The following is a 9,916-nucleotide window of genomic DNA, read 5'->3' as shown; positions in this document are numbered from 1 at the left end:
TTCATGCGTACGCTGAATAAAGTAATTTGCATTGCCGTTACGGGAGGTCAGGCTGTTGACTATTCTATTTTCTCGTTTCTACGCAATTATCGCCAGACGCCCCACTCCACTACGAACAGGGCACCTAGTCACATTGCATTTGGGAGGGTGTCCATGGACACAATTTCCCATCATTCTTCGTGGACCCCTCTAGCCCTGGGTCAGGATCAAGCTCAAGCGAAGCGACAAGCAGTCAATCAGCGGGCCAGCCAGAGCAGGCATGCTACCCCGTCTGACCTCACCATCGGAGATCAAGTGCTGCTGAAGCATGCCTTGCCCGGGAGCAAATTCCGCACACTTTTCGACACTACCCTTGGATGATTATTCGCCGAACTGGGTCTGCTGTTGTCGCTCAGCGTGGGGCCGAAACTGTCACCCGGAACATTTAATTTTCAAGAGGTTCTACCAGCCAGGCGATCGTAGCACAGGAGAACTTGGTGGCAATGAGGATGACGACTCATTTTCCCCACCGGTTGAGGATGACGAACCTGGTTTGTCATCCATGAATCGACAGGAACCGACGCCAGCCCAAGTACCAGTTGAAGTGCCGAGTGTGCCATCAAGCCCGGGCTCCACCCTGAGCCGATCCGGAGTCACCAAATACAATCTACGTGCCAACCCTTGCCCTTCCACGTGTTTGCATGATCACCTTTGTTATGTGTAAAGTTTTACTGTTATTCTGTGTATTTGTTTTCGTTGTTTATATAAAGTTTTGGAGGAATGTGGTGTCGCTGGTCGGTGACGCAACCGACCACCAGACACCTTTTCTGTGACGGGGGAGTACCTGGGCGTATCCAGCCTGGATAACTCCCCTCTGTTTGTTGGCCCTCATGGTTTCCCCCGCGGCCCGCGAGTATTTAATAAACGAGGGGCGTGGTCTAGGGAACGAATGCAGCACAGCGGCGTTAAGGGAACCCGCTGAGGCTCTGCTGCAAATCTGAGGCCCTGAAGACCACGCGGCCTCATCAACTGGAAAATATGTGTCGGCTCTAATTATTTAAACAGGCGCTAGCTGCTCAGCACTGTCGGACGGCCGTAAGCTGTCCGACATTACACACTCCTTGTCCCATTATTTCCCTCCCTTCCACTTTGTAATCCTTCAAAGAGTGGGAGCTTTAAGCTTACAGAAAGCAAGGGCAGGAACTTCAAATTTCCTGACAATCATGCTGGCACATAATGTTAAAATAAATTATACAACAAGCAGGGCAGATGAGAGGGGCCTGAGAGACAGTGGAAAAGGAGAGAAATTGTGTTTGTTAGGAGTACTAAGTGAGTGAAATACAGTGCTTTGTAAAATAATCAACATTTCTTAGATGACAGTGTGTGCCTGCAAAAATCCCAGGTGAAATCCGACAAACACCTCACCATACCCGAATGAAGGTCAGAAAATACATAAGGGTGTATAACACCACCCTTAAGCTACGTCCCTGACAAGATTCCATTTTCGTACTTAAGGGGTGCTTCCTAATAATGAACATTGAGTTCTCCGACTTAAATGCAACACAAAGTAATGGAACGAGGAGGGCAGAATCAGAGTAATGCGCCCGAACAAAGTCTGAACCCAGACTAGTGCTGGCGCCACTCCCCTATGTCCCACCTAAATGAGAGAGCCCCTACCCCACATGCAGAAACAGACTCAGGGACAGGTTCTAAACGCAACACCCCTCTTTCCCCCTACTCGGTAAGTGTCAGCCCTACTACAAATAAGAGCCGGCACACCACAAGCAGCAGAACCATTAGTGATGGGCAGGGTACGTCCTCGAACTGGTAAATATGATTATTAACCGCAACCAACAGTTTATGGGACTGTCCCTGCTCGAAACTACGACTGCCATACAAACACACACACTAGGAGACCCCACTGAGAACCGGGCTGACTCTATAGCCAATAAGCACTTCGAATTATATCCTGCGCATTCGGATTGGCTCATTTGCAAAAATGCCCCAATCCTAAATCACTTTACACATTACAAATCCCTCCCGCCCCGAGATAACGCCCGTAATGTGCCCAGCCACGGGATTGGCTGCCGTATGACCCGGAAGTACAGAATTCACCGACAAATGTGATCTTTTAAAAGCTCACTAACTGATGCAGAGCGTATGCAGAAATCCTGGCCGAGTTAAGTAAATAACCTACGTGTGGTCAACTAAACGAAAAAAGAAGACGTGGACATTACAACTGAGCCCAGGAGGCCAGCGGTGATATAAAGGGGTTACAATTAGGCAAGCAATCTGGACTCGAGAGAACCTCGGTCCGCAAAACCAAAAGACCATCTTTGCGGCCGCTAGGTTGGAACTGGTCCAGTAACTCCAGACCTGAGCTTAATAGTCGGTCCAAGCGAATGGGATTGTGGCAGCGGTATGTGAACTACGCATATTAAGCAATGATCGAGATTTGATTTTGCTCGCAACCCTGACACCTGTAGGCAGCTCCTTGTCTCTTACCCAGGGTGTGCACTTTGTTATCATCGACTTTCGAAAAGAGAAGACGTGATGTGATCCGATCTGAGCGATGTAGTCCTCGTGTGCAGAGGAACATTGTAGGACACAAACATGGAGTTGGTGTTCTTTCTCATACATGGCATAGGTCTGGCTGTGGACATTCTGACCTTTGTGTTGGACGTAAATTTCTGGTTGGTTTCCACCTTATTCAGAGTCCTCTTTTGGTCAATCTCGTTTATATTGAACTTCCCCAATGCTGTGTTCACTGGCTTATTGCAGTGCTGGAGTACGGCCACCTGCTACGCTCTGTATGTGACGGAGATGTTCTGCTGCTTTATTGTGGGCTCTGTTCATATTGTGGCCAACATGGTTCGAAGCTTTGTCGCTAGTCTGGAGAGTTTCAAAGTGATTGGGCATCTTTCCTCTCACCTTGTCCTCCGAAGCAGAGAAATTGTGCACAAGGGAGTCATTAATCTCATTCTTTCTGGACAATCTGTGCTCAGACAGACGTGTGACGTTTGCACCATCATCATGAGCCTTGTTGCATATTTTATAAACAGCTTTGTCAATATGTGCCTGATCGGAACACAAAATCTATTCTCCGTTGCATTGGCTTTGTGGGACACCATCATGGGCCCTTTCCTGAGATTCACAGAACTTACTGCAGCATTTCTGTCTCACATTTCAAGCAGTGCCATTGCAATGGCTATCCTCTTTTGGACCCCATGCCAGCTGGTATTTGAATTCCTACTATCCACAATCAAAATCTTCGTAAATATATTTGTGTTGAATCTTTATGGACTAATACTGCTGCTTCTGATTATCACCGTAAGTGTCCTTCTGGTGAATCCAGTGTTGACTTGGCGCATTGTAGATTTAGTATCAAGGTACTTCACCACCTTGCCATCTCTGCAGCGGTTCTGGAGGAACGTTCAGCGCCTGCATCGAATGGTTCTCTTAAGCTTCCAAGTGATCATCAGCTCCGATATCTGGCACAGGTTAGCAGCAGCAGCTCTCAGGAGGGGCAACTGGAATGCTGCAGCTAATGCAGGCCACCAAGCTGCACGTGCTACAGTCAACCAAGAAAGGCAAATTGCTCCGACTGTCAATCTGGGAATTTCTGCTGGTAATCAGGTGGTTCCTGCAATTCAAAATAGACACCAGACCCCGCTTGCAACTAATCAAGGCCAACAGGTGGGTCCTAGAGGCAGAAACAGCCCTGATCAACATACCAATCTGCAATCTTCTTCCAGTAGAGATGCAGCTGCTCTCATCTGTCAAAATATCCAGGAACCCGGAGAGAGACCCGGAACATCCCAAGAAAAGTCTCCAACAAATTGCCCCAATATTAAAAAGGACTTGGACCCTGCACACAACCCATGGAAGCTATTGAAAGAACAAGAAGAACGGAAAATGTGTGTCATCTGCCAGGACCACACTAAGACAGTTCTTCTGCTTCCATGCCGGCATCTCTGTTTGTGCTGTGACTGCACCAAAATCCTATTGCAGCAGCCAATCTACCAGCGCAACTGCCCTCTGTGCCGGCAAATGATACTACAAACATTAAACGTGTATCTATAGCGCCTCCTCTTCAGTACTTTTTGAGGATTATTGCACACCGGCCTCAAAGGCCACCACGTGAGCCAGGGAGTAAATTATGTGAACTGTGCATTTTTGACAGAAGCTTGTACTGTTCACACTGCACCTAACAATCATGTAAAGACATCGGTGGAGGAAAGTTAAATTTCTGGAAGGCGTTCTCTACTCATGCTATCCAGTGTTGGGGAAAATTATTCTACGCGCCATATCATGTATGTTGGTAACTGTGATGCAGAAACTGCTGCGCTTTAAATATGTATTTTACATTCCCAGAGTTGGATATCCGCTTCAGCAAGGAATTCAGCAAAACATTTTTTAAAATGACTCTTGTGCTCTGATCAGCTTTTCCAAATATTGTTAATGTTTTTACATGCGTTTAAGGGAGTGTTTGATGTTCTACTACAGTGAGTATCCATACAAGAGAGGAGAGTGAGTCTCTAGTTGGTAGTAGCTGCACAAGATTATTGCTAACGAATGCGCTAGTTCTTCCTCTTCTCTTTTGAAGATTTTTTTTTAATCAATGTTTCTTTTTTCTCAGTATAGTAGTTGGAATGTTACTACAGACACCATTTTCCCTTAGTTATCTCCTTCTCTCAGGTTTATTGCGTGCACTGTCCACATTCGTCAGCCTAAGAGCTTGTGGAAGGATTGGGGGTCAGAAAGGTAGCCTTCTTAATGCAGTTCGTCTTGTAAACAGAGGGATTCCCACTCAGCCTCAAGCTTTTGACGGTAGTCCTTCCTTTTTAAACATCATGTTGTCAGTCCTTAGTGCTCATTCCAAAAGTGGGGACTTTGCCAAGTAAAGTAGGCATTATGCTTGTGAACATAAGCAAAATGCTTCATCCGCCTACAGTTTGTGGCTCAATTTATGCTGCATCACTTTGTGTAATGTCTTTGATTTTGATAGTTCGGAACAGTGTTGACAATTTTTGTAAAAGACTTAAGAACGATACATGCTGTCAGTGTTTGAAAAGTGCAGTCTTGAATTTCCACTGCAGGTTTGCATGAGGACACTAGCATTTGAACATGTTTTCTATGCAAATCCAGCACATTCCATATCCTGTAAGAGCTTTTTACAGAAGACTGTGTCGGGGAAAGTTATGTGACGGTGTCCCCTGTGTTCATGTCGGGAGGGATGTTTGTATGATTGGGGTTCAACAGCATGGTCATCTAAAGAAAGTTGTTTTTCAATTGTGCTCATTATTCTCTGCCATTTTAAGGATGGTTTGATTCTTCCTGGCAGGCCTGCTAAACTAAACTGATTTTAGCTGCAGATTGCTTCTTCTACCATGAGTTACGACCGTGGCTTGGGTTCTGCTGGTTACAAGTGGTCCCCATGCTCTCAGTATTGCCACTTTGCTTGTGGAAGTAGCATGTGCAGCAGTGTCTAGAAATGGACTGTGAGGGCCGGAGCAATTCCAAGTATATCCAGGATGACTTTGAGATCATGTTTTGTACAACGGATATGAATGGGAATCTTTTACGTAGACAGTGTGCATCCTGACATTATGGCATATCATCAGCAATAGTAAATAAACGGTGGACTACCCTGGTTTAAGGCTAGAGATGCAAGTGGCAGAAGTGAGTATAGAGGGATGGTTGTGGCTCCCTTTCTGGCCAGCGTGTCTCTAGGGCACTGAGTTTGGAGAGAACCATGCGATACCAAATTTCAAAGTCCTAGTGTGATAACAACTTAAAGTGCCCAAGTGCTAATACAATAGCTGCATTCTATAAGGTAATAGTGGCTAAATACTAGTTGCAACATGTAATGTGCAACATTTGTCTCCACTTAAACCATTGTGCCATAAATGTACCAAATTTCTCATTAACCTCTCGACCCATGCAACTAAATACCGAAGTGCAGTATGATAGCATGCGTCTAACTTAATTAGGGTAGAGGAATAGTCTTCACTTTATTTGGTGATGTGCAAATCCAAGTGAAGTCAATTTTAAAGTGTAACATGGAATTGCTGCCGCATGAGGTATGTATCCCTTCCTTCCTTTTGTAGCTCTGATTCAGGATTAATTTGAAGGGTCTGTATATGCACATGTATTAGATCCAGTCAGTTTTCGATGTTTGCTTAATGCAAGGTCACAGCTTTAAAAGTTATCTACATGTGTAAAGGTAAATATGGCCTTGTGACCTATTCCCAAAACGGTCACCTTGTACATCTTGATACACATTGTAATGTGCTGTTTCGCCAATGTCGAGCTTTGTCTTTCCTTGTCATGTGTAAACTTAACATGCATTTTATTGTTCTGTGGAACAACACTGATGACTTGTGTGGCACAGCACTGACTGGACCCAGTTACTTGGGACCCCTTGTTTCGTGCCTTGTGCAGTTATTTCACATATTAGTTCTCAGACCTAAATGGTTTATAAACGAAAAGATTAAAAAAAGAGAGTCCCCTGGGACTTGTTGCTGCTTAGTTAACTCCAAGAATGTGTGTGTTTACAGAGACTTCACATACTGCTTTTTCCTGCACAGCAGAACTAGAAGGACACGCATGTGCAAATGGAGGCTGTGTTTGAGACTTTGTCCTGTTCACCATTGCGCTGTTGGAGATCGGGGACTATACCCAATTACACTCTTTATGGTGAAGGTCTGTTTTTAATTACATTGGAAAAAGCGAGGGGGCTCACCCTTGTTACATAATAAGAGGTGTTAAGTCTTTCTCGGGTTATAATGCAGGGGTAGAGGATTAGTCCTTATTATTCTGGGGAAGGTGATGGTTGCGTCCCTAGTTATGCTGTACAAGGTGAGTGGACTGTCTCTGATTACACTGTGTGAAGGTATACTTTTGATTATGCAGTGAAAGGTCTGATTGCAATGTGGATGGACATTGCCTAGGGAACTGCCTCTCTTGCAGGTGAGGACCCTGTCCCTGATTATTCTGTGATGAAGTTGAGGGTCAGTCCCTTATTAAAGTACAGTGAAAGTCTGTTCTTGAACACGCTGTGAGAGGAGAGCAGTCCTTGATTACTCCATGGGTGATGAGTCAGTAACAGATTACAGTGAGAGATGAGAGTTGAGATTTTTTCCAGTGGGAGGTGAGTCTGTCCTTGATTACATGGCAGATGGGAGGCTTTTGCTGGTAGCACTTGCAGGGAAAGAATCTGGTCATAGTTATACATTGAAAGGTTAGGAGGTTGACCTGATTACACCAGAGGTGTTGCATGTTGGGAAATGAGGGGGTTTATTCCAATTGCACTATGTGAACAGTGGTATCTGCCCAGATTAGAGGAGGAGTAGGGGAAGAGTCAGTCCCCAGATACTCTGGAAGGTTGAGGGTCATGCACCGCTTTACACTGGGAAGTGATTGACCTATCCATGATTACACTGTGGGAGGCTAGAAACCTAATCCTGGTTACAATGTGGAGGATGACTAGTGTCTGCATAGTTACAGTTAGACAACGAGGGGCCGATCTCTGGGTATGTTTTGCGACGTGAATAGGTGTCCCCTATTGCTCTATCTGGATATGTGGTGCCCGTTTCTGTCTACAAGTGGAAGTTGTGTGGTCTACCTTTGCCTAGTCGTTGGGAATTGAGGGCTATATGCCTTGTAACAATGCACAATGTATAGGGACTGACTCTGATAAAGTATTCCTCCCTGATTGCACAGAATGATGTGAAGTAATTGTCGCTAATTACACTGCAATGAGGAGGGGCATGATTTTAATGGCACTGTGGAAGGTGGAAGCGGAGATCGGTCATTTGGTTGGTAAGGGGCTGGCCCCTGATAAGACTGTGAAAGGTGAAGGATCTGTTCCCAGTGACACAAGGAGGTGAGGAGTCTGTCCTTGACTACCCTATGAGGCGGAGGATCTGTCCTCAAGTCTGAGGGGAGGGGTTACCTGTGAGCTGAATGTTCTGAACTAGATTTCACTGATTACTGTGTAGTGTCTGTTCCTGGTTACACTGTTGAAGGTGAGGGATTACTGCTTACAGGTGAGGGCTTTCTATCCCTGGTTACCTTGTAGGAGGTGAGTATCTGTCCTTGATTATACTGTAAAGGTGAGGCGTCTGTCCCTGGTTAAAAATGGTAAGTGTGGGATCAGTCACTAGTTACACTGTAGGAGGTAAGAAGTCTGACTATGATTGTCGTCTGCAAGTTAAAGGATCTGCCTCTGATTATGCTGAGTGGCTGTTTCTATGGTTACCCTGAAAGGTTGGAGGGGCATGTAGATCCTTCACTGTTAAATGTGAGGGTTCTGCCGTCAAGAATGCATTTGAAGGATGATGTGGCAATCCATGATTACAACTTGAAACTAGATGGATCTGCCCCTCCTTATACTAAGATGTAATTGATCCATTTCTAGTCACGGTAGAAAGTGAGGAGAGTGTCCCTGGATACACTACCTTGAGGAGTCTCCACTAGGCTACGCTGAGAGATGAGGCATCTGCCCTTGATTAATCTGGGAGGTAAAAGATCTCTTTGGTTACATTTGAAGATGAGGAGTCTTTGCATTGTTCTACTGTGAGAACGCCCTCCCTGATTACACAGTGAGATGAAGGCTTGTTCATGAATACTCCATAGGAGATGATTGGATCTGTGCCTATTTACTATGGGCAAGGAGAAGGTCTGCCCCTGATCACATTGCGAGAGGGGGGGGTCAGTCTCTTATTACATTGTCTGTGGTGAGGGGTGTGTGCCTCACTGCCTACGCAGGGAGGAATCTGTCCTTGATTACTGTGTGCTGATGTGGATTCTGTCCCTCGTTACACTTTGTATGATGACAGTGACCCCAATTACAGTGAGAGGTGATTGGGCTAAACCTGATTACACTGTTAAAAGTGAAGTTCTGTTTTTGAATACACTGCTAGGGTAAGACATCGGTAACCTATTCCTCTCTTTGAGGAGAGGGGTCTGTTACTGTTTATACTCCGATGGGAGGTGCTTCACTGATTTTATTGCAGAAGGTCAGGAAGGATCTGTCTAATTACACCCTGAGAGCTTGCTATCTCTCACCTATCGCATCGAGGAAGCCAGTATCCCTGTAGAGACTTTGTAAACTTTGTAGAATTTGAAAAACAACATTGTCTGCAATTATAGTGGACAAGACTGGTAGTCACACCATAGTTGCATTTTGAGGTAATGGTCAGCGGTCAGTCACTAGTGTCAATGTGGTATGTAATGGTTCTGTGTCTGTTTAAACTCTGTGGTCTGAAGTTTATGTTCCCAGTAACATAGTGAAAGGTGACATCTGTTGGAGGCAGGGATCCGTCCTCGCTACACTGTGGGGGTGATGGGTCTGTTTATCATATTTCAGACATTTTGCTGTATGTATTTGATTAAAATGTGTGAGGTGAGTCTTAACACTGAATATAGTGGGGTGTATTTTCCTGTTTACACTGTGGGGGGAGAGGAGTCCTTCCTACTTAAGCTGTGAGGTGAGGATTATCTCTGTGATTGCATAGAAAGAGTTGAGGGTTCTGCCCGTGACTTAACTGTCAGAGGTGAGAAGTTCCCTCAATAATACACTGGGAGAAGAGTAGTCTTGCCCATATACCTTTAGGTGGTGAAGGATCAGTCCCTTCCAAATTACACTTAAATGGTGAGGAGTTGGTGTATAATTTCTGTGAGGGTTGAAGGTACCTGTGAGAGGTGAGGAGCGAGTCCATGGTTTTTCAAAGAATGGATGGGAATATTGGAGGTGAGGATTGTGTGCATTCTTCTGATGGTTTAGGGGATATTGAGCAATAAGGAATTCATCCAAGACTTCTCTGAGATTTCAGGGCTTTGTTCCATATGTCTTCTTCCCCTTTGTGTAGTTATTATAACAGTAGGATGAGTGTTACTTATGGGCTAGTGAATGGTCTGTGGGCAGAGATGC

The 9,916-nt window shown here is 45.2% G+C and overlaps 1 protein-coding gene across 1 annotated transcript; it reads left to right on the top strand.

Annotated features, from left to right (window-relative positions):
* Window positions 1-2,070: 2,070 nt before the first annotated feature.
* On the top strand, window positions 2,071-9,399 carry RNF26 (ring finger protein 26). The gene has a single exon (XM_069222479.1). The coding sequence runs from the start codon at window positions 2,593-2,595 to the stop codon at window positions 4,060-4,062; it is 1,470 nt and encodes a 489-aa protein (XP_069078580.1). The 5' UTR covers window positions 2,071-2,592; the 3' UTR covers window positions 4,063-9,399.
* The last annotated feature ends 517 nt before the right edge of the window (window positions 9,400-9,916 follow it).

Source organism: Pleurodeles waltl, chromosome 3_1, assembly GCF_031143425.1.
Source record: "Pleurodeles waltl isolate 20211129_DDA chromosome 3_1, aPleWal1.hap1.20221129, whole genome shotgun sequence".
NCBI classification, from domain to species: domain Eukaryota; kingdom Metazoa; phylum Chordata; class Amphibia; order Caudata; family Salamandridae; genus Pleurodeles; species Pleurodeles waltl.
This window is presented reverse-complemented; position numbering and strand designations above follow the sequence as displayed.